The sequence below is a fragment of the Monodelphis domestica genome, chromosome 1 (assembly GCF_027887165.1).
Source record: "Monodelphis domestica isolate mMonDom1 chromosome 1, mMonDom1.pri, whole genome shotgun sequence".
Lineage (NCBI taxonomy): Eukaryota > Metazoa > Chordata > Mammalia > Didelphimorphia > Didelphidae > Monodelphis > Monodelphis domestica.
Genome location: NC_077227.1, coordinates 513,054,860 through 513,080,584, shown reverse-complemented (window position 1 = coordinate 513,080,584; position 25,725 = coordinate 513,054,860). Strand labels below are relative to the sequence as shown.

At 35.7% G+C, this 25,725-nt stretch overlaps 1 protein-coding gene across 26 annotated transcripts in view; it reads right to left on the bottom strand.

Moving 5' to 3' along the window:
* The window catches only part of NCOA1 (nuclear receptor coactivator 1), a 250,903-nt gene that overhangs the window by 105,325 nt on the left and 119,853 nt on the right, over positions 1-25,725 (bottom strand). For all 26 annotated transcript variants that reach the window (XM_056813110.1, XM_056813109.1, XM_056813105.1 and 23 more), the window contains one exon: positions 18,663-18,829. In XM_056813110.1, coding sequence (XP_056669088.1) covers positions 18,663-18,829 — 167 coding nt within the window. The remainder of the gene's footprint in view (positions 1-18,662; positions 18,830-25,725) is intronic.

Genomic DNA, 25,725 nt, shown 5'->3' with positions numbered 1-25,725 from the left:
TTAGAAGGGAAGCAACCTTCATAACAAAAAACTCTGACAATGGTCTAATTACCAAAATTTATAAAGAACTAAAATAATTGTACAAAAAAAATCAAGCCATTCTCCAACTGATAAATGGGCAAGGGTCATGAATAGGCAATTTTAAAGTTAAAGAAATCAAAACTATTAATAAGCACATGAAAAGGTGTTCTAAATCTCTTATAATCAGAGAGATTCAAATCAAAACAACTTTGAGGTATCACCTCACACGTAGCAGATTGGCTAATGACAGCAAAGGATAGTAATGAATGTTGGATGGGATGTGACAAAGTTGGGACATTAATGCATTGCTGGTGGAGTTGTGAATTGATCCAACCATTCTGGAGGGCAATTTGGAACTATGCGCAAAGGGTGCTAAAAGACTGCCTGCCCTTTGATCCAGCCATAGCACTGCTGGGTTTGTACTCCAAAGAGATAATAAGGAAAAAGACCTGTACAAGAATATTCATAGCTGTGTTCTTTGTGGTGGCAAAAAATTGGAAAATGAGGGGATGCCCTTCAATTGGGAAATGGCTGAACAAATTGTGGTATATGTTGGTGATGAAATACTATTATGCTAAAAGGAATAATAAAGTGGAGGAATTCCATGGGAACTGGAACAACCTCCAGGAATTAATGCAGAGTGAGAGGAGCAGAACCAGGAGAACATTGAACACAGAGACTGATACACTGTGGTACAATTGAATGTAATGGACTTCTCCATTAGTGGCAATGTATTGATCCTGAACACCTTGGAGGAATCTACAAGAAAAACCACTATCCACATTCAGAGGAAAAAAATGTGGGAACAGAAACACAGAAGAAAAACAACTGCCTGAACATATGGTTCGAGGGGATATGGTTGGGGATGTAGACTCTAATGTAGGGGGATATAGACTAGATCCTAGTGCAAACATCAACAGCATGGAAATAGGTCCTGATCAAGGACACAGGTTAATACCCAATGAAACTTTGCCTCCTTTTTGGGGAAGGGAGGTGTGAATCTTAAAACTGCTCAGACTCTACTTCAGAGGATTTGATTAAGCTATTCCCTATTATCTACAATGGAGGTACTTGGTCAGGAATGTATTGAGAACTTTAAAATTACTCCACCCTGCTCAGACAGTGCCTCAGGAGAAGATAAAGTTGCAAATTCCTGATTGAACAATGAAAAGCCCCCAACTTATACTTATAGTGAAGCAAAAACCTTAAGCTAGGTGGTCTATTTTTAGATTTAATACAAAAGGGTGTTAAGTACCTATAAAGGTTAAATTAATCACTAAAAGGTCAAGCAACTTACAAAAGGCAAGCTTAACAAAAAAGGTGTGAAGTTTTAGTTTACCCAGAGAAGGTGAGAACTAAAGAGGGGTGAGAACTAAGAATGGGAAGTCCTGGGGAAAAGCATCTACTGTGATTGGTAGATATGAAAATTTAGGGGAGGTGACACAAGAGAAAATTTCTTTAAAAGGAAAATTCAGTTCAGTTTGTTTTTAGTTCAGTTTGGAAGCTGAATTGGAGGAGGTCAGGAGTTCAGAGGAGGGTCTCTGAACTCAGTTCAGGAGTTGAGGATTTCAGTGAAGGTCCCAAGCTTGCTTGGGACGATCTTGTGGTGAGTGATAAAGACTGACTAGTCTCCCTTAGGCATAGGCTCAGGTCTAGGCCATTTGGCCTAGGCCCTTTCTACTATTTTCTCTTCTCTTTCTCTCCTTCCCTTAATTCCTTCATTTGTATTAATTAATATCTCCATAAAACCCAGCTGACTTGGGTATTTTCATATTTGGGAATTTTCCCATGACGACCACTTATTTTTTATTTAAATCAAGACACTAAAAATTATCTTTACAGTTTTGGCAATTCACAGTCTTGGAAACCCACATTTTCGCAGTTACAGGGGATAGAGGGGAGGGAGGGAAATATTGTGATTATTGTAACCAAAGAAAAATGTTCTAAATTGACTAAATAAATTAATTCAAGTTGAAAAAAAGAGGCCAATTAATTGCCAGTCAATTGCAACAAACATGGCAGGCAAATCAGCCTAGCCAGGGCAGTAGGACACCTGGAGGAGGAATGGGAGGCACTATATAACAGGCAATTCAGGCTGATACTTCCACCATCTTGATTGCCAACTCCCTTTGGATTCTGATGGAGAAAGCCCAAGATCATAAACTTAAAAGTATTGGAAATTAGTACCACTTCCAGCTCAGTGCCCTCAACAATCACACCAGGAAGCAATCTTCAGGTACAAGCAGTCACCAAATTGTTGGTACTATCAAACAGTTCAAAAATAGAAATGGATAGGAACTGATCAATGCAAATGATACAAAAGACAGTTTTATCATCTCCTTTGCCTCTGATATAACTTGAAGCTGAAAACTTTCTGTGCTATCTCTCCCCTATTAAAATGTGAGTTCCTTGAAAGTAAGGGCTGTATGACATTTTTATTTGTATATCCAGTGTTCTATAAAAAGTAAATGATAATAAATGTTTTGTTAATTTATTAATATTTGTGTTGTAAAGTAACAAGAATTAAGTTTGCATTGGTAGAAATAGACAAATCTGAAATGGTCAGAGGAATTTGGACTTCATCAACAAATGTTCTTAGGCACAAAAGTAAAATGAAGTCATCTTTTATTGAGGAAAATCTGGTAATATGCAAACTGAGTTTGTCTTAGGAATTCAGGTATGAAATGAAGAAACCTTGGATAAGAAGGGTGGCAGTGAGAATTCAAATGAAGAAGGAAATTTAATAAATAGTATGAAGAATCAATAGGACTAGTGACAAAGTCATGATTGCAGAGGGAGAAAGGGAGAAAACTGAGACAGGAAGTTACCCCAGATGGTCCTCAAAGTAGAGCATGCTTCAGGAATTGATGTCATCTAGCAACTCAGTCACTCACTACCCAGTTTTAGATCACAGATTCAGGGTGGACAGCAATGAAGACTTGTGCCCAAGGTAGGCAGAGAAGAGCTGTTCCACGTTCAGGAAAGAACAAATTCAGAGGCTAACAAGCATAAAGTGTATCTAACCTTAGGAGCAGACCAAGGACTCGGTTCTAGTTTGTAGTCCTAGATTAAGGCCTACAGTAACCAGAGAAGGAATCTCAAACCAAAACCTTCAATTTTATCACTATAAATTTCCAAGTCTTTCAAGAGGGTTGATAGTGGCTAAATCTAGTAACAGCCTCCAGCAATTAACAACCAGAGACAACCTGAAGGATGTCTTATTCAAACCCAAGACTGGATCAGGAACTTGCAGAGATAAGAAGAGATCAGGGATCAGACTTTGCCACAGATCACAGCATTTGGAAGCAATTAAAACTTCCAGGTCTGTAGCCTGAATTGTCCCTGAGATCACTCACCCTGAGAAAGTAGGAAAAGGACCTAAGAATTCCAGAATTGAGCAGAACATGAACCTAACATAAAGTTCAAAGTCAAGAAGTAGGCTAGAAAAATGAGCAAGTTTAAAAAAAATACCACAATGAAGAGTTATTATAGTAATTACAGAAGCTAAAATTAAAAAGTTAAAAGATAGGAATTGACTCCCAAACATCCCCAAGCAAAACATCAAAGGAAAACAACAAAATCCCATTTAAAAAAACAAAACAATTTTGGTGCAAATTCCAACGAAAATTTCTAGAAGAGAAAAAGCAAGAGTTTAATTTATTAAAAAAAAATTTTAACTAAATGAAAGTGGTAGGGGGGAAATGGAAAAAGAAAATGAGAATGATATAAGAAAGATAAGAAAAATAAATTAATGGATTAGAACAAAAGGCACAAAAAAAAACCTACAAAAGAAAGGAACCCCTTGAAATTTAAAATCTACCAAACAAAAGTGACACCATGAAAGGACAGGAACCAGTAAAACAAAGTTAATAGATGAACAAAATATGAGAAAACAGATAGGGGAAGAGATGCTTTTAGGAATCAAAAGAAATACCATATACCATATATACTGAATACCATAACAACAACAACAAAAGGTTAGATGTACATAGTAACAATATTGTAAGGATAACCAATTGTGAAAAGCTTAGCAGCTTTTATCAAACCAAAGATCTAAGACAATTCTAGGGGCAGAACCAAGATGGTGGCAAAATAACAGTGAAATCCTGAAACTGCTATGAATATCCTTCTAAACCGATCTTAAAAAGTGTCTGAAAGGACAAAAATCAAAGCAGGCCTAGTGAGGGGGCTTTCTCACTAAACACAACATAAAAGGTAGACAGAGAGAGAGAATGGATTTACATGATATAAGGGGGAACTGAATAGAGGCAAAACTTGCACAAGGAAAAGCACAGACCAAACCTTCCCTCCTTCTCTCCTCCTGCCAGAGGCAGAGCCAGGGCTTGGACACTTCCGGATTGTAGGACTTAGGCTATACAGTAACAAAAAAAGTACCATGGACCTACCCCTGGAAATCTCAGGTCCTGGAGGTAAGGTTCAGAGAGCCATAGTACTGGGCACACTTATGCCTGATAGGTGTAAAGAATAAATTGGCGAGTAAAAAAAATATATATTTATTAATATAGGTTTAAAACTGTTTAGATACTTTTGATAGATGTAATCAAAAGTATCTTCAGTGATGAAGTGAAGCTCAAATGTGAACTTCCCTTCAGGGCCAGGCACAAGGATGCTAAAGAAACTCTTACTATAAAAATAAAATATATAAGGATAATAAAGGATTTCTAATTCTAAGGGATTCTAAATCCACCCAAATAAACTCCCTGATTCCTCAAGGAACTGCTTCTTCTGTGATTCACAGGCTATACTAATCCTCCCTGATCTGACTAACCCCAATTTATACTATCTAAATAAAAACTACTACCATTATTCTTATAATTCTTAACTTTGCCGTCAAATTAAACTGCAATAGATAGTGAATAGTGTTTCCCAATTTGGGAAAAGTAAACACTGAGCTCCTTCCTTCAGGTCTTTCCCTCAGACAGAGAGGCAAAGATGTTACCTCCTCTAGCCCTGAGAGAGAGTCTCTGAGTGTCTCTGCCAACTACCAGAGACCAACTCCCAACTGCCAGAGAGAGTAACTGACACAGAGAAAAAGGGTTATAATTGTCAACAATTGAAATTAACATGCTCTCTCAGCTCTGCTTCAAACTCCAATTCTTTCAAGCCAGCACTTTACTTTTTATCTCTAAACTAATAAAATAATACTTATTTTCTAATATCATCTTTTACATAGGGCAGTCAAGACAGCTCCAAGGCCAAACCCTACGAGCTACAAGTTAATATAGAAATGACCAGCAACTTGTAGGACAATCAGTCCTCAAAGGGGCAATGAGCAAACAGCAGCAAAGAAAGCTCTTGACCTTGGAAAATCTCTACAGAGAACAAAGAGCAAAAAACAGAAGCAACAGAAGAGGGTAAGAAACAAGCAAACACCAACTGTTAAAAAAAAATGGAAACTGGTTGCAAGCTCTGGAAGAACTCAAAAAAGAATTAAGAAACCAAATAAGAGAGGTAGAAGAAAAATGGAGAAAAGAAATGAAAGTAATACAAAAAAGAAAAAGTAGCTTAAAAAGTAAAATTGCCCAAATGGAAAGAGAGACACAGAAATCAAATTAAGAAATAGGCAGATTAAAAACCAAGACAATTCCAAAGGATCCATGATGAAAAATGCTGTCCACCTCCAGAGAGAAAACTGAAAAACTCTGAATGAAGACTGAATTATACTTTTTTTACTTTATTTTTCTTGGGTTTTTAAATCTGTGTTTCCTTTCCAACCAGGTTAATATGGAAATGTTTTAGATGGCTTCACATGAATAACTGATATAAAATTGTCTTCTCAAAGAGGGAAGAGGCATGGGAGAGAGGAAGAGAATTTGGGATTCAAAATTAAAAAATATATATTATATATATATATTTTTTTTAAATTGTACCTGTAATTGGGAAATATTTAACAGAATCACAATATAATTTTTAAAAATCCACTGATCAACTCCTGAAAGAGACAGCTAGGCGACTCAATGGATAAAGCCAGGTCTGGAGACATAAGGGAGACAATGTACAAAATGTACAAAAATATTTTTTATATTGTATGACACATCCCCAACACACTCATACACACATTAAACTATATAGAGAGTAAACATAAGAGAAGCACTGGAATTAAAAGGAATTGGGGAAGGTTTCACGTAGATGGTGTTTTTTTAGTAAGCCAGTTTTAAAGAAAGCAAGAGAGATCAGTAATCAGAATGAAAAAGTGTGGGTATACTGGGCTTAAGGGTCAACCCCATTCAAGAGATGAAGTGCCTTGTTTAGGGAACAGCCAAGAAGTAATGTCACTAGATCAAAAACTACATATTTAAGAGTAAGAGTAAGAATACTAGAAGAATGCCAAACACTGAATTCTGTTTTTCATCCTTGGGGCAACTGGAAGTCTCTGGGTGATGTGATCAGACCTGTGTTTTAGAAAAATCTCTTTAGTGGCTGAATGAAGAACAGACTGGAATGGAAAGAGACTTGAGGCAAGGAGACCACCAGCAGGCTAATGCAGTAATTCAAGCATAAAATGATGACCTATGCTAGCATTGTGCCACAGTTAGAAAGGGACATGTTTAAGAGATGTTGCAAAGATGAAGTGGATCCTTGGCAATAGCTTTGATATGGAAGATGAGAACTAGTGAGGAATCCAGGATGACTCCTAGGTTGAGGATCTGAGGGCCTGAAAAAATGGTGTTGTTCTCTATAGTAATAGAAAAGAGGGAGGGGGGGAAGATTAAGGAGGGGAAGATAATGAGTTTTATTTTGAACATGTTAAGTTTAAGATGTCTACTGGACATCTAGTTTGTCTGAAGGCAGGTCTGAAAGGCAGTCAGGCCCATGATTTAGCAGGCAACAATATAAAGGAGAGACATAGGCTAATAATAAAAAACAATTTACTTGGGAAAGTGGTAAATGCTGGAGAAGATGTGACAAAACTGGAACATTAATGCATTGTTGGTGGAGTTGTGAACTGATCCAACCATTCAGGAGAGCAACTTGGAATTATGTTGAAATAGAAAAATGACAGTCTGTGTGACAGTATTTCTTGTTGCAGTGACTGATGTACTCTGACTAGAGAGAGCTGCTGCTAGTATGGGGACACACCTGAGGGTACCTAGTTACGATGGGGATAGTTGAGAGAGATAGAGATAGCTGAGAGAGATAGATGCTGCAGGGGAATGCTCTGGGGTCTGCCTACTGATCCCTATGTGAGGCTAATGGATCAATCTATTTCTTAACCTCCTCCTCCCTTCATTCCCTCCCTTCTCCAAACCTCTCCCTCCCAGTTTCTTCTTGAAGCCTTTGGCTTCCTTCCTCCTCCCCTTAGTGGATTATGATATTTATGAGAAAAAACTTCTTCCTTTCTTTTCTCAGGTAAGGGGTTTATTGGGATAACAGGACAAGGAAACTAAGGAAAGAGGGATGAGGGTTTCCCTAAACTATAAAAAGAATTTGAGGGTTTGGGGAAATCAGTCCAGTCACAAACTGTGATAGAGACAGTTAGAGAGATGGAGGACAACGGTTAAAATGTTCTTTCTTCTTTACAAAGCCACAAAGGTCTCTCAGCCTAATTTCTGAAGCCCCCCCGCTCAAGGGTCCTTCAGCCTGGGACAAAAGTTAACAATATCAGTTCAGGGCTTCTCTCCTTCAGCCAGCCACCAAGAAAGTCTCTCCTTCACCCTGGCTTTCCTCCAACTCTTGGTCAGTCAAATTTCCCAGAGAGAGACAGAATCAGATCCTCCTTTGGTGAGATAGCCCAAAGCCAAGCCAGCCCCACAAGGGTCCTTCAGCCAGCCTCAACTGCCTCTCCTCCTGGGAACATTCCGTTTGGAAACGTCTTCTTGATTGACAGACAGGTCCCCAGTCTTGTTTCTTGCATCTTGGGTTGTCCTACAAACCCTCTCTCTCTTCAAGTCTCTATCACAATGTCCAAAGGGCCATAGAATACCTTTGATGTGGTAATAACACTATTTGGGTCTGCATCCCAAAGAGATAATAAAAAAGGGGAAAGGATCTATTTGTACAAAAATATTTATGGCAGCCCTTTTTATGGTGGCAAAGAATTGGAAATTGAGGAAGTATCTATCAACTGGGGAATGGCTAAATAAATTGTGGTTCATATTGGTGATAGAATACTATTGTAGTATAAGAAATAATAAGCAAGATCATCTCATAAAAAGCTAGAAGAATCTGCAGGAACTGATGCAGAATGAAATAAGCAGATAGAGAGAACAAGGTACAGTAATAGCAATATCGTATGATGATTATTTGTGAAAATATAGTTACTCAGCAATGTAATAATCTGGGACAATCCTGAAATGTTTATGATGGCAAATGCTATCTACCTCCAGAGAAAGAACTGTCAGAGTCATCTTTCACATCAGTGTATTTATGATTTTATTTTTGGGTTTTAGTTATATGAGTGTACTCTTATAGTGATGACCCATATGAAAGTGTGTTCTGCATGACAATAAAAATAAAATTTTCAAATTAAAAAAATGGATTGTTCAGTAAATAAGGGAAGCGAGTACATATAGCAGCAATAAAAACACTAACATAAGTTCTATTTAATTATATTCAAAATAGCTTTGTGTTTATGTGTATATAAAAATATTCAGACCTTCCAGATTCTAGACATGGTAATCTATCCACTATACCACCTACCTGCCTCATCCACACCCATATATAAAAACAAGGCATGACAATTTAAGAAGTACAAAATTTTTATGGGTTGTTCCTTGGTACTCTAACACTTTCCATCACTTTATATGTTTAATTTTGCAGATTCAACCTTCAAAGTGGGTTTCCCTCTTCAAACCTGAATCTATATAACGATGATACCACCAGGTGGCAGAGCAAAATGATTTTAATATTAAGCATTTAGCCTGAAGTATTTAACTGATGTAGGAAAACACTATAATTTAACCTTATTCACAAAGTTGAAATGGAACATCATAAAGTAGAGCAAAACTAGGCAAAGCAGATGGCTTTCAGCACAATACTTTAAAGAAATGAATATGTAAATGAAAATTTAGTCAGTCAGTTAACCATTTACTAATTCCTTATTACATATCAGGCACCTGGAATCTAGTCAATCGATTTGGAAAAAGTAAAGATCAAACTGATGAAATGAAGTTGTGCTGATATTGGCTAATAAGTCAGTCTTCCTCTTAGGTCTTTAAATAAATAGTTAGTATCTCATGCATTAGCATATTTAGCATCTTAAAACAGAGACAAGTTACAAACCTCTGGCTGAATGGGAATTGCTGCTGGAGGGAAGGAAGATTAGTAGACATTTAGTATCCCTTACCCAGTTTTGACTGAGGATTAACCTCAGTGTTGGATGATCTGGACTTCTCCTTAGCATCTTAGCAGGGTCTCAGGAGAGCCATGACTGATGGTGGTGTACAAATTGGGAGCCAAGGACAAAGGACACAATGAGAAGAAGCAGATTCAGGATTCTATAGGGCTCAAAGGGAAACTTCATGAAGCACCCAGGAAGGGAAGGAAAGGACTCCCAGAAAAGGGAGTTAATGAAATCCCAAGTTACCCTTCTTCTACATCATGGGCTCAAAGCTCAAGTATAATTTATCCCACACTCTCTGTACTGGTTGAAAATGTGACTCCATTTTAGGAAGACATTTTATACCAATTGTCTTTAGTTTATCAGATGAGTAAATATTCATTTTGATGGTTGGCTAATTAATGCCAACTGATAATTATGAAGAATAACACAGGAGAAGGTTTGTGAACTAATGTATTAGATGTCTTATGAAAACCCAAATTGCAATTACAATGGCAGGTTGGAAAAGTAGCTTTAACACATGCACTACACAAATCACTGTATGCATACAAGGCATATACAATATAAATGGAAGGAAATCTTGGAGGAAGAGTGTAGAAGGATTAGGTGGTAACTAGAGAGAGGCCTCCTCTAAAAGGTAGGACCTAAACTGAGTTTTTTAATAAAAGAGGAAATTTGGAGGAAGAGATGAGAGTGGTAATAAGTCAAGGTATGAGAGCCCCTGCAATGGCACACAGTCAAGAGTTGAAGTGTCCTGTGCAAGGTACAGCAATTAGACCAATGAAGCTGGATGACAGAGTGCATGGGAGTGGAGGTGAGGCTGGAAAGGTAAGGCTGGCTTACCCATCTTCTTCTTCAATTTATCAGTGGGGGTCTTTATAGTAAGTACTTCTGGTAAAGAAAGGCCTTGAGTCAAAGTTTGATGTGATTAAGGGAGAAGTATAGTCATAATGAGGCAGGGTGGGGAGACAGGCCACTGGGATAGGGAGGGAAAGAAAGGAAGGGAACCCAGCCCACCAAACCCATTTATTTTTAAAACTACCCTCTCATTATTCTCCATTAGAGTACCTGGCTGTAGAAATAATTCATCTTGATGAAATCTTCCCAGTTTATCTAGAGCTACTAATTTATTCAGCTGACTTTAAATCTCCAAATGACAAAAACTCCAAATTTCCCCTAATTAGTGCACACTCTCATTACCCCCTGTTCTAATGATTAATGTGATAATTATTTAAATATTTCTTACAATTCCTCAAGTTCCATGATGGTGAAAAGTCACTCATCCTCTGACTCCCTCATAAAGGAAGTTACTCCCCAGGGAAATATTCAAAGCAGCAGTAAAAAATAAGGTATAAACTGTGGCCGTGATCACTTTTAATAGCTTTTCTGATTTTTATTCATCATCACTCCTATCCTATTTTCCTCCATTTTAGAAAACGTAAATCTCAGCAATGAAATTTTTTTCACCTAACAAAACTACTGAGTCAGAAATCATACTTTAAAGTCCATTAGTCTGTATTAGTGCAGCTCTTTTCACCTGTAATTTACGGATCCATTAGTTGCAACTAGGTACAATGTTTGAAGATCAAAAATTCATTTAACTGCCTAATATGCAACAATAATTTATCTTCACTCTACCCAAACTATCAATAAAAGCCAAGGAATATTTAATGTACTATGCTTTTACTTTTTTCCTTATGATCCTCCAGGGTCCATGCCATTAATCCCACAGAATAAATGGAATCTTTCTACTTATACAATATTAAATGCTTCCCACAAACATCAAACAATATTTTAACCACAGAAAACCAAAATCTTGAATTTGGCCATTTAATTATTCCAGGGGTATCCTTTATTGGACAGTGTCTCTTCCTACTTAAAAAGAATTTAAACCAAACTATTTCAAAACAATCTCCATGTGCTAAAAGAAATATTCTGGGTCAGATGTGAAACAGATTTTAGGAAGATTAAAATAGAGAAGGATAAACAGAAGACAATCTAAGACTGAGGGAAATACACAGTTGGTAATCATATTTGTGATGAATTCACCCATAAAACAGAGGTGGACAGCAGGACAATGAGAAACCAAAATCTCACAATATATTGCTTACAAGAAACACATTTGAAACAGAGATACAGAGTTAAAATAAGAGGCTCAAATAGAATCTATTAGACATCAGCTAACATGAAAGCAGGGATAGCATCACTTAGACAAAGCAAAAGTAAAAATAGATCTAATTAAAAGAAATAAATCGGGAAACTACATCTTGCTAAAAGGCATCAAAGACAAGGAGGAGATATCAACATATACATTAAATAGCATAGCATTCAAATTCTTAAAAGAAAAGTTAAATAGTTTACAATAGGGAATAGACAAAAAGCTATATTAGAAGGAAATCTCAACTTTCCCCACCCAGAGCTAAATATAGCTAACATAAAATACATAAGGAAAAGAAATGAATATAATTAGAAAACTTAGATGTGATACACCTCTGAAGAAAATAAAATGGAAATAGAAATGTGTATACTTTCTCATCTGTCTTGGAACTTCCAGAAATCAGGGCATTAAAAAATTACAACCAAATGCAGAATTTTGAAATGCATCCTTTTCAGACCATAATGCAATAAAAATTACATTTAAATAAGAGGTGTGTAAACATAGATTAAAAATCAAATGCAAACTAAATAATCTAATCCAAAAGCATGAGTGGGACAAAGGAATAATAATTTCATTAAGGAGAATTGTGAATTTCAAAACTATTCCACCCTAATCAGACCATTCTTTAGAAGATCTGATTTAGCTATTTCCTGATCAATAACAACAGGTCTTGGAAACTACATTTCTCCTCCCTTCTTAGTTTAACAAGATTAGGAAGCGCTGCATCAAACTCAAGATTTAATTATTTGAGAAAATTGCCTTCAACAGACATGTGCAAAAAAAGAACAGACCTCTAGGTGGTCCTAAGTCAAGCTTGAGCCACCATTGGTACATGTGAGATACAGGAAGTGAGGTAGACAACACCTTCTGGAGTACTCGGAACTTCCTGTGGAGAAGGCTAGAGTGCAGTTTGATCCTGGAGCTTGAGCTTGGAGGAGTCCCACAGACAGCTTTCCTTCAGACCTGTCACGTGAGTGATAAGGACTGACCCCTTTCTCTGCCTTGGCTCTCCAAGGCCTTAACACCAGCTTTTTCTGAGCCTGAGCCAGAGTGGTTCTGAGTTAAACTCCTTTCCTTCTCTCTCTCTCTCTCTCTCCCTCTAATATTTTCTTCCTCTTCTTGTAATTAAATCATCATAAAAATTTGGCAGCTGACTTGGGCATTTTATTACTTGGGATTTCCCTTGGCGATCATTTAAATTTAGATTTTTTCAGTCTCAACCAAAATTTTCACCCTTTACAGAATGACAATAAACTTAAGTGATATTCATGAATCTTTAAAAAAAAATATAAAGTGTCTAGATTAACTGAAGAGGAAATAAGATACTTAAATAATCCTGCCTTTAAAAAAAAATGAACAAACCATTAATGAGGTATCTAAAAAACAACTCTCAGGCCCATATGGCTTTACCTTGAAAAGTCTTAACAAATATTTTAGAAACAATTCTAATGCTAAACAAACTATTTGAATAAGTGAAGGAAAAAAATCCTACCAAATTCCTTTTATAACACAAATATGGTGCTGATACAAAATCACATGTTCATATCAATAGACACAGAAAAAGCTTTTGACAAAATATGACACCCATTCCTATTAAAAATATTAGAAAACATAGGAATCAATGAAGCCTGTCTTGAAATAATAGGATCTATAGAAAACCAATATCTCTAATGGGAATAAACCAGAAGCTTTCCCATTAAGATTAGTAGTGAAGCAAGGATGTCTATTATCACTCCTTTTGTTCAATATTGAGTTAGAAATGTTAGCTATAAGACTAGAAAAAGAAATTAGAGAAATTTAAAAAAAGTAAAGGAAGAAATAAAAGCTATTTATTTTTGCAGATGATATGACAATATATTTAGAGCTCTAGAATATCAATTAAGAAAGTAGCTGAAACAATTAACTAATTAAGCAATGTAGCAGGATATAAATTAAGCCACACAAATTGTCAGATATCTATGTACTACCAACAAAACCCAGGAACAAGAAATAGAAAGAAAAAGGTCCACTTAAAATAACTGAAGATGATTTAAATATTTGGGAGTCAGTACCTATCAATACAAATTGGAGGGGGGAGGCTGGGCTGGGTGGCTCCAGTGGATTAAGAGTCAGGACAGGAGATCCTGGTTCTAATCTGGCCTCAGACACTTCGTAGCTGTGTGACTCTGGGAAAATCACTTAATCTCCACTGCCAATCCCCTTACCTCTCTTCTGCTTTGGAATTGATATACAATATTGATTCCAAGACAAAAGGTAAGGATTAAAAAAAAAAAGACAAACCCAGGGACTATATAAACACAATTATGAAACACTTTTTGCACAAATAGAGAACAAAACAACTGGAGAAATATTAATTGCTCATGGGTAGGCCAAGCCAATATAATAAAAATGACAATTCTACCCATGTTAATTTACTTATTCAGGGTCATTCTAATCACAGTACCAAGGAATTATTTTATATAGCTATAAAAAAATAATAAGAACTCACCTGGAAGAACAAGTAGTCAAGAATACAAGGGAATTAATGGGGAAAAATGTGAAGGCAGATTAGCAGTACCATATTTCAAACTATATTACAAAGGATAAAAACAATCTAGTATAGGCTAATAAATGAGTGTTACACCAGTGAAATAGATTAGGTACACAAAAGCAGTAAATGATGGGAGAAATCTAGTGTTTGATTAACTCAAAAGTTCCAAGAATTTAGGGTAAGAGCTCATCATTTGACAAAAATTGCTGGGAAAACTAGAAAGTGGGTTGGGAGAAACTAGACACAGACCAATATCTCACACTGTATTCCAACATATAATCAAAATGAACAAATTATTTGTACGTAAAGGGTGAATCATTAGTAAATTAGAGGAAAATGGGTAAATGTACCTGGCAGATGTATGGGTAAAGAAAGAGTTTATGACCAAATATGAGATAAATGGGGATCATTTGAAGTAACATGGACAGTTTTGATTATACAAAATTAAAATATTTTGTTCAAACAAAATAAATTTAGCCAAAATTGGAAGGAAAATAGGAAGCTGTGGGGGAAAAAACTTTTGTAGCAAATAAAAAAAGGCTTAATTTCTCAAATATATAGGGAATTGAGCTAAGTTTATAAAATTAAAAGCCATTGCCCAATTGACAAATGTTTAAAAAATATGAATAGGAAATTTTCATGTAATCAAAGATATCAATAGTTATATAAAAAATTCTCCAAATCATGATTTCATAGAGAAATGAAAATTAAAATGACTCTGAGGTACCACCTCATCTGTACTGGTTTAGTTAACAGAAAAGGAAAATGAGAAATGATAGAGGAGATGTGGAAAAATTGGGACACAAATGGATTTTGGCATATTTGTAAACCAGACCAGCCATTTAGGAAGAATAATTTGGAATTACACCTGAAGGGCTACAAAACTGTGCATACCTGTTGACCTAGCAATACCACCACTAGGTCTATATTCCAAAGAGATAAAAGAAAAGAGAAAAGGATTTATTTATAACAAAAATGTTACTATATTATTGAAAATTGAGAGTATGTCCATCAATTAAAGAATGGCTGAACAAATTATGGTGTATGATGGAATACTATTATGCCTAAGGAATGATGAGCAGGATGGTTTAGGAAAAACTTGGGAAGACTTATATGAACTGATGCAAAGTGAAATGAGCAGAGTCAGAACACTGAGTATAGTAATAGCAATATTGTAAGGATGATAACCAAAGACTTAGCTACTTTGATTAAGAAATTGATCTAAGACAATTCTAAAGGACCCATGAGGGAAATGGTTATCTACCTCAAGAGAGAACTGAAGAACTCTGAATGCAATTTTAAGCATGCTTTTAAAATTTTATTTTTCTTGGGGCAGCTGGGTGGCTCAGTGGATTAAGAGACATGCCTAGAGATGGGAAGTCCTAGGTTGAAATTTGGCCTCAGACACTTCCTAGCTGTGCAAGTCACTTAACCCACATTGCTTAGCCCTTACAACTCTTCTGCCTTGGAACCAATATATAGTATTGGCTCCAAGATAGATGGTATGGGTTTAAAAAAAATTATTTTTCTTGTTTTTATGAATTTTTTTCCCTCTTTTTCAACGTGGCTAATTTGGAAAGGGACTTCTGAAGGGGTCAGGGGGAGAATTTTGAACTCAAAATTATATATGTGTACATATATATAGTATACACACACATATATAAAGTTTTTACATATAATTGAAAAAATTTAATTAAATAAATAAAAGTATATTAACAAGTTAACCTTCTAATAAAAACCCTAATAAATATTCTGGGCCTGGATAAATGCAAGCCAGTCTAGTGATTCCAATTGAGGAGTTATAATATAATGAGGCACTTTTTGGGGGGCACAAAATACAATTAAAAAAACTTTATTCATATAAAAAGATTAAAAGAATAAAATTTCTAATGTTAAAAAGAAATTATGGGGGCATCCAGGTAACTCAGCGGCCAGAGTACCAAGGTTTTAAATCTGGCTTCAGGAACTTCCTAACTATGTGACCCTGCAAGTCACTTAACTGTCATTGTTACTCCTTACAATTTTTCTGCCTTGGAACCAACACAGAATATTGATGGGAAGATGGAGGATGTAAGGGTTAAAAAAAAAAAGAATATTACGATGAAATATTATTACATTTTATCTCCCCATAACCATGACATGTCATTGGTTCTGGAAGACAGTCCCTGAAAGATAAAAGCCTTCTACAAATCTTCTCTCTTTAGTCCAGGTATTTAAAACTTCAGGGAGTAGGAAGCCAAATGGTCTTGCTACCCCCTAAAGATTCAGTCCAGTCTCTATAAAAGAGGTGTCACTCCCACCCCAAATTAGGCTATAATAAAATAGGTATCAATAAAAAAGATCTTAAAATTTACTTTAAAAAATTAAGTGAAAATTTGATGGCATGCTTTTATAACTATGACTTTTTACTTGTATATCATGCCAAGTCTAATGCTACAGATTTTTCTCAGAAGTACATAAAAGCTTTTTTTCCCCCAGGGAATGGCACAAAGAAGCATCCTTTCTTGAAGTATTAAAAAATTTGTTTTTCATTTTCTTAATCTCTCCTTTTTTACTTACTTTGTATTATTTTAGGAAATGGAATGAACATAGGATCTGCATTTTTAAAAGTTAGCATAAGCTCTTCACAATTCTATTACTCTGACATATATGATGAATGTTAAAAGCATTATAGTTTTCTAATAAAGTTAATGCAATCATATAGTCCCTTATATAAATTTTAGTGTAATTATACTTGTGACCTAAAATTTTCTAGAAATATTTCAAAACCTTCCTAATCTGCAAATCAATTGTACTGTTTAACACCTTTACTGTCAGAATAATTAAGTCACCACATAACAAATGCAATAAGAAAATGCAGATTCACACAAAGTATTGATTACAAAATACCATAATACAGATTTCCCTAATTTAAACATTTATAGACTAAAAATAGATTTTATAGGATAGCAGTAAAAAAATAAAGCAACATTTGCCTCCAAAATAACATCTGTGCATAAATATCCTTTGACCCAGTGATTACTACTAGTAAGCTTTTGCCTCAAAGAGAGCAAAGGAAGAAGAAAAGGATCCATATGTAAAAAATATTTATAGCAGTTCTTTTTATTATAAGAATGAAAATATTTGTGCCCATTAACTGGGGAATGGCAGAATTATGATGTGTTAATGTAATGGAATATTATTGAACCATAAGAAATGATGAAAAAGATAATTTCAAAGAAATCTGGGTAGACCTGTATGAGCTAATGGAGAGTGAAAGGACTAGAACCAGGAAAACAATTTATACAATTACAAAAAACAATGTAAAGAAAATAAGCTTTGAAAGACTTAATAATTCTTATCAATGTAATGAACATCCATAAGTCCAGAGGACCAATAATGAAACATGCTGTCCATCTCCGGACAGAGAAGACTTAAACATTACCAAAGTATAAATTTATTTTGCTTGATGATGTATAAAGGTAAAAAAAAAAAGCTTTGCTTTGCTTTTCAACTGAGAGAAAAAGTATGGATAGGGTTCTAGAAACAAAAATCAGAATAGAATGAATCATAATCAAGACAGCTTGGAAAGTTACATATTAATTTTGTTATATACTGTAAACCTTAAAATTTCTTAGACTTGTGAATGTTGGAAATTTCACCATTGGAATGTGAATCCCATTGACAAGGGAGGTTCCTCCTCCCTTCTTAAGATTACTTTAGGACAGAAACCTTTTGCTGAACAATGGAAAGGGCTTTGACCTATGCTTAAGCATAGAACAGGAAGTTCTTTGAGTCATGATTGATTTTAGAATTGATAAAAATCTCCACCCTACTCAGTCCTAACAGGATTTAGGAAGGGCTGCAGCATAGATCAAAATTTAATTATTCCAATCTCCACCCTACTCAGGGTAACAGGATTTAGGAAGGGCTGCAGCAAAGGATCAAGATTTAATTATTTGAGAATATGGCCTTCAACAGACATGTGCAAAGCCACAGACCTGTGGGTGGTCCTGGGTTAAGGTAGAGCCACCATTGGCACAGGGAAGACATGGACAGTGATTGGTAGATGTGAGAACTGAGGGGAGGGAACTTGGATGGTTTCCTTAAAGAGAGAGGGGGTCTGAGGAATAGGTGTGGTTGGTTGGAGAGGTTTTTGGTCTGAGAGGTGGTGCTTTGAGGATTGGCTCTGAAGGAAGTTGGAAGTGGAGGCCCCTGAGACTGTTTCTCCATTTTGGTCACGTGAGTAATAGGGACTGATCTCCTTTCTTTGCCCCAGCTATCTAAGGGCTTGGGCCTTTTGGCCCAGCCTAAACAGAAGGGGTATTTAAGCCCTATTCCCTTTTCTCCCCTTTCTCTCTCCCTCTCTCTCTCTATCTCTAATACCTTTCTTCATCCTGTTTGTAATTAAACTCCATAAAAGGTTGACTGCTGACTCGAGTTTTCATTTAGGAATTACATAGCTGAATTCCTTGGCGACCTTAAATTAATATATATCAGTCTTTTAAAGTGATTTCCTTGTCACAATACTTAAAAAGTAAAACAAGCTTTAAATAATAAAGATTAATATTTTACATGAAATTTGTTCTAAGATGTGTGTGGAAATGCTTATTTTGCTTGGGGTATAAGTTCAGATTTTTAAAAAAGTATTTAAAAAATAACAGTAATTTTACCTTGTTCCATTCTTTTCATTTGCTGAATCTGATCGACTGTTTTCTTCAAAATCTTGCATTTGTCTGGTTTTACACTCAGGCTATCAATATCACCAATGTTTGCAGACAGCAATTCAGCCAGCTCTTCTAAATATTTATTTTCTTGTTCCCTGCGCCTCTTTTCAGTGCTGTTAAAAAAGAAAATCAAATTATTATCATTTTTGTTACTACCTTCTATTTTTCCAGTGTGGCATTTAAGAGGGAAATCTCTATGTAGGGACACTTAATTTTTTTATAGAACTCAAAGCCAGATTTGAGAAACCAACATGAATCCATTTAAAAGACATGAACTGTAAGGGGGCAGCTGGGTAGCTCAGTGTATTGAGAGCCAGGCCTAGAGATGGGAGGTCCTAGGTTCAAATTTGGCCTCAGACACTTCCCAGCTGTGTGACCCTGGGCAAGTCACTTGACCCCCATTGCCTAGCCCTTACCACTCTTCTGCCTTGGAATCAATATACAGTATTGACTCCAAGACTGAAGGTAAGGGTTTAAAATTAAAAAAAGAGAGAGAGAGAGATAAACTGCAGCAGGAACCACAAGGCAAAAACTAATTTAAATAAAAGACTTTTTCGATTAATTTAGAAAATATTCCTCAAAATACAGTATACATCAAATTAAAAGAAACCTATCAGGAGATTCTTTGGTTGTGTTTAGAATACTTTTATGATGTCAGCACAGTCCCTTATTCTGTCTTATGCCTGAATTTTCCACATATTTGGTTTTATTAAGGCAAGGGATAGCTAGGTGGTGCAGCAAAATAGAGCAAGGAATCAGAAAGACCCGAGTTCAAATTTGACCTCAGACACTTATTAGCTGTGTAACCCTGGGAAAGTCAAAACCTTTGTCTCAGTTTTGTCAACTAGAAATGGGGATAATAATTTCACCTATCTTGCAGGATTGTTATGAAGATTAAAAATGAGGTAATATTTGTAAAGTACTTAATACCGGGATAAGTAATAGGTGCTATATAAATGCTTGTTTCCTTTCTTCTTTCCTATAGGAATAATAAAATTAAAAATGATTAACTTTTTTTTTAAATCAGGAAATACTATCTATATATTGGGCATCAGTATAGTTCTTTCCACAAAGAAAATGAAAAAAGGACCCCACCTCCAGCCCCAAAAATGTCTAATTTTAAACAAAAGAAAACAGTAACTTATTTACAAGTTTTCTTTTTCCAAATACAAAAGTAACAGCCATCTGCCTATAGATTTTCAGAAACATAAGAAATAAAACTTTACAGGGGGCAGCTGGGTATCTCAGTGGATTGAGAGCCAGGCCTAGAGACAATGGAAGGTCCGAGGTCCAAATCTGGCCTCAGACACTTCCTAGCTGTGTGACCCTGGGCAAGTCACTTAACCCTCATTGCCTAGCCCTTACCATTCTTTTGCCTTGGAGCCAATACACAGTATTGACTCCAAGATGGAAGGTAAGGGAGGGAGGGAGGGAGGGAGGGGGGAGGGGAAGGGAGGGAGGGAGGGAGGGAGGGAGGAAGGAAGGAAGGAAGGAAGGAAGGGAGGGAGGGAGGGAGGGAGGGAGGAAGGAAGGAAGGAAGGAAGGAAGGGAGGGAGGAAGGGAGGAAGGGAGGAAGGGAGGAAGGCAGGAAGGAAGGAAGGAAGGAAGGAAGAAGGAAGGAAGGAAGGAAGGAAGGAAGGAAGGAAGGAAGGAAGGAAGGAAGGAAGGAAGGAAGGAAGGAAGGAAGGAAGGAAGGAAGGAAGGAAGGAAGGAAGGAAGGAAGGAAGGAAGGAACTGAACTCTATGTAATTATAATAATCAAGAAGGGAGGAAGGGAGGGAGGGAGGGAGGGAGGGAGGGAGAGAGAGAGAGAGAGAGAGAGAGAGGAGAGAGAGAGAGAGAGAGAGGAGAGATGAGAGAGAGAGAGAGAGAGAGAGAGAGAGAGAAGAGAGAGAGAGAGAGAGAGAGAGAGAGAGAGAGAGAGAGAAGGAAAGAAGGAAAGAAGGAAAGAAGGAAAGAAAGAAAGAAAGAAAGAAAGAAAGAAGAAAGAAAGAAAGAAAGAAAGAAAGAAAAGAAAGAAAGAAAGAAAGAAAGAAAGAAAGAAAGAAAGAAAGAAAGAAAGAAAGAAAGAAAGAAAGAAAGAAAGAAGAAAGAAAGAAGAAAATCTTACAAACAATAGTGTAGTATAGTGGGAAGAGCACTGTTTTGGAAATAGGCTCATATCTTGACTCTGCCATTTAGTCCCCATTAGATGCTGGCCAGACAACTTTACTGGGCAATAATCTCCTTATTCTGAAAACAAGAGTTGGATTAGACACAATCTCCAAAATCTCTTCAAGGAATTATGGTAGGTCAATGGTTAGAGCACTGGGCCCGGAGTCAGGAAAACCTGAGCCTCAAACCTGACCTCAGACACTTACTAATTATATGACTCTGGGCAAGGCACTTCACCGTTTGCCTTAATACACAGGAGAAGAAATTGATAAAACCACTCTAATGTCTTTGCCAAGAAAACCCAATATAGGGTCACAAAGAGCTGGATACTGAAAAACAACAAGAAAAGACCTTCAAGTTTTATGATTCTACAATATTAAAGAAGTTGAAGAACATTGCAAGCATCTGAGCTCTAACAATGGTCATTCATCATCTTCCAAATTTTCTGCATCTTAAATTGATTGAAATAACCAAGTAATTCCAAGAAACAAAGAATATTAATTTAGAATGTGTTATACTCAATATGGAAGGATTGATTTTAAATGCTTTAAAATACTTTAGATTACTGATCCTTTTAGAATTTATTATAGTATATGATCTGAGATGTTATGCTCCCATTATTTCCCTAACAAATCTTGTTGAATACTTTTGACAGTACTTTGTGATCCTACAACTACTGAATGACACTGGTTCTATTTTGCTATTGTTTAACCTATCCCAGTAATCTAGTATCAGAAAGTTTCGATAACCTATAAATAGTATAATTTGAAGTGGAAGACAAAGTATCTTTTTTTCCTTTTTTTGTTTTTGTACTTCCCTTTATATTCTTGAGCTTTTCTAATGCTATTAAGCATAGCAATCATATCCTGACTGGCATGGCATTAGATGCCTATATCAATTAAGGAAGTATTTTTATCTGTATATGATTAAGGCTAAGAGCATTGAATCACCCTCTATTTATGGTCCATTATTTATGCAAAAATTATTTTGAAATTGAAAGGGAATTTTTTAATCTTAACTTAATCAAGTACTAGGAGTGCTCCACCTTTTTAATTTAATCAGCCAGGAACTTGTGAATCTTTTTGATAAGAGTTCACACCCTCAGAGGACAGGAAGTGGATTCCACAGACACTGACCCATGGGCGGTGCTAGGAAAACTGAGAGACTTTGGTTCTTGAGATGTGATAGACCAGCCCACAATGAAAGGAAGGAGAAACTTGGAGAAGCTACTTGGAGAAAATTGCTTATAAAAGCCAGTCTAGAGCATTCTGGGGAACTTCTGTTTCTGTTGCGCTGGTGGCTCTTGCGGAGGGATAACTTCTGCATTGGTTGAATTCTTCTGCATGGCACTTCTGAGTTGGAAGACTTCTGTGTTGGTGGATTTCTGCTTTGGAGGCTGAGACTCTACTACTTCTCTTGATGGAGATTGGAACTTTGTCCCGGAGCAAGCTAGTCTTCTTCAGAGCAGACTTAGAATGGTAGACTTGATAATTCCCCCTATTACCTTCCTGTATTTCCCACTTTACTATCTCTACTCTGCTATAATAAAGCTACTAAAGCTGCTAATAGCCTCATGACTTGAGTTAATTTTATAAATGGCGATCATAATAATTAAAAAAAAATTCTTATGTTTGTCAAACTCACTTTTAATTATTACAAAATTTACTATAAAATTCTTGTCTATAGATCTTGTTGGCTTAATTCCCACATATTTCAAACTTTTTTTTCATTTTTAAATGGCATTTTATCACATCTGATTTTTATTGGTGAAATACAGGAATGTTGAACAATTTTGGGATGTATTTTATATCTTTGTTGTTTTACTAAAGTCCATTGCTTCAAGTTTATTTTCATCCTACAACTTCTCAATTTTATGATAGCTTTAAAGATTGTTCTGAGAGATCCTTTATATTTTGACACTAATTTACCTTCCTTATTTTATATTATTCACTCCTTCAAACATTCCATATTCCAACTAATCTATTTCCAGGTTGAATTCTAACATTAAAGTTTTACTTAATTAAAGTTTGTATTGTATTAGTAGAATAAGGAGCAGAAATTGTTTTTCATTTTATTTTTGCATCCCCAGTGCCTAATATATAGTAGGCCCTTAAAAATGCTTGTTATATTCAAGTAAAGTAAAAATTTCAAGTCTTTTCTATTGAGTGGTCTTTTGATTTTGTTTTACATGTGAAAGTGGATAAATACAGGAAAGAAGAAATGCGTGAGGAAAGTGAATATAGTCTAAGCATAGGAATAGGAGAAAAGGTTTATAAAACAATTTTAAATCACTGAGATTAATTAATAGGCTCCAAAGAGATGCAATTAAAATAAACTTTTTGATATGTTCATAAAATGATGAAAAAAGATAAAAGAAAACTGTCATTTATGTAAATGACAGCAACTTTCTTATTTCTAAACTAGATAGTTCACCAAAACTCTAATCTGATACCTAAATTATCTATCAAATGTTTTCATCTGGCTATTCCATCAAACCCTCAAACTCTAGCTATTTTCCCTAAACAGCATCTCTCCCCCTTTTCCTACTTATTATGTTAACATCATTTCTATTTTTTCAGTCTAATCATTTTTAACTCAACCTGCTCAAATTCTCTCAGTTACCAAATTCTATCATTTCTATCTGGAAACTATTTCTCATATTTGCTTATTACTCTTTTTCATTTCCAATATCATAACCTAAGGTTATGATAGATTTCTATTAAGAATCTTTACAACTCATTGTTTCCTTCCTTTGTCCCTCAATCCACTGTATACACTGCCAGATGAATCATTTATTAACACTGATTTCATGATGTTGCTCCCCAACTTAAAAACAATTAGTAGTTTGCTACAGCCCCTGGCATAGAGTCCTAATGTCATATGCCTGTCTTCCAAAGCCCAATATAAATGGCCCTGCCCTGTCTGTCTTCTATTCCTTAATACATACCCTCTTCTCTAATAAAGCAAGAATCTCACTGTTTCTTGGATTTATTAATTTGCTTAACTTTTTCTTCATATGGAGCATCAGCCTCTTTTCTAACCCAAATCCAATCTAGCCTTTGAGGTCCAGTTCAAGTCCTATCTCCACTAGACCTGCAAAGGATCTTTAAAAGTTTTCTAGTCCAAAATCCTCATTTTACAAATAAGTAAAGAGAATCTAATAAATTGCCTGGGTCACATAACCAGTAAGTGTCTGAGGCAAGATCTGAACTAAAGCAAACTCAGGTTTCCAAACTACAAGTCTAGGACTCTTTGTAGAAAAGAGGAGGCACTCAAAAATTTAATGAATTAAGATAAAAACAGGAAGAAAATCTAAAGTATATAAAGTAAAAATAAAGTATATAAAGATAAAATAAGGTTCACATTCCAGCTGTGTCTATTCAGCCCTTTATTTTCTTAAGAGAATAGTAGGAAAGAGGAATGATATGATAAGATCAAACTGACCACATTACCAGCAAAAAATACTTTATACATATTTCAATTATGGGAACAACTGGAATTTAAGTAAGAGAATAACCTAGTTAATTAATAACTACAGATTAGGAAAATAAATTTGGCAAATGTATGAAGGATAGATTAGAGTAAGAAGAGCTATTAAGCTTGTCAAGAGGTGCTGTGACATTGACCAAGACAGTGAATATGTAAAGGAGATGGGGGGGGGGGGGGAAGAAGGGGAAAGGGAGTAGAAGGGAAGAAGGAGAGAGGGAAAGTTTATTTCACTCTAACCAAAAAACTTCTAGGCTATGGCCGAACATGACTATCCCTCCTTATTTGTGTTATCTCCCTCTATTAAAACATAAATTCCTTTAGAGCAGAAGCTGCCATTGCTTTTGAATCTGTGTCTGCATCACTTAGAACAAAATCAGCACTTAATAGATACTTATTCATTTATTCATAGAGAAGACAGGAGAGGATGGGCTAATGGGTGCACATTACTTTCCTTTATATTCTCAACATTCCAGCTAAACTGGCCTGCTTACTTTTCCTCACATAAGCCCTTTCATTTCCAATCTCCATTCCTTTGTGTAGAATGTCCACAATACCTAGAAGTAACTTCTATCTGATTCAATTTTCTCACCTGTAATATAAAAATAATAATAGCCCCTACTTCCCAGAGCTGCTATAATGATAAAATGAGATACTATTTGTAAAGTGCTTTGCAAATCGTAAAGCACTATATGTTAGCTATTATTGTCATTTTAATGGCTTACTTTAGGCATATTATGTTCAGAGAGTAATTTACCAATTAGCATGTTACTTTTCATAACATCACTCCTTGAATCTTAGTTTGATACTAAAATTAAAAACATATTATGATCTTGAACTACATAAATTGAAGCATTCTACACAAATCAAAGGAAGTTAATAATTTCACTGTATTTCATAATGTATCTAGAATACCATATTCAATTCTGGTTACCATATTTTAAGGAAGGCAATGACAGACGAAATCTTATCCAAAGAAGGAAGATTTGGAAACCATTCCATGTGAGGAATGTTTAAAGAGAAAGAGGACTTTGGGGAAACAAAGAAATAGTTTTTATTAAAAGGATTATTATAAAGAAACTTCTTGGGGTGGAGATAGGACTAAGGGATAGAAATTACTCTGGCAAACTTGGGCTCAATATAAGGAAAAATACAGAGAATCAACAGAGTTGATTTAAAAACAAACGGGCTTGCCCCTTGAGATACGTTTTGCTTACCAAAAATTTCTAAATGGAAGCTAGATAACCGTCTGTTGGAGAAGAAATATTGTGGAACAGATTTTCTGATTGGGCAGGAAATTAAACTACTTGAGGCCTGCGATTCCTATGACTTTAAGATTTTATGATTCCTCATTCCCCCATAGATCTCT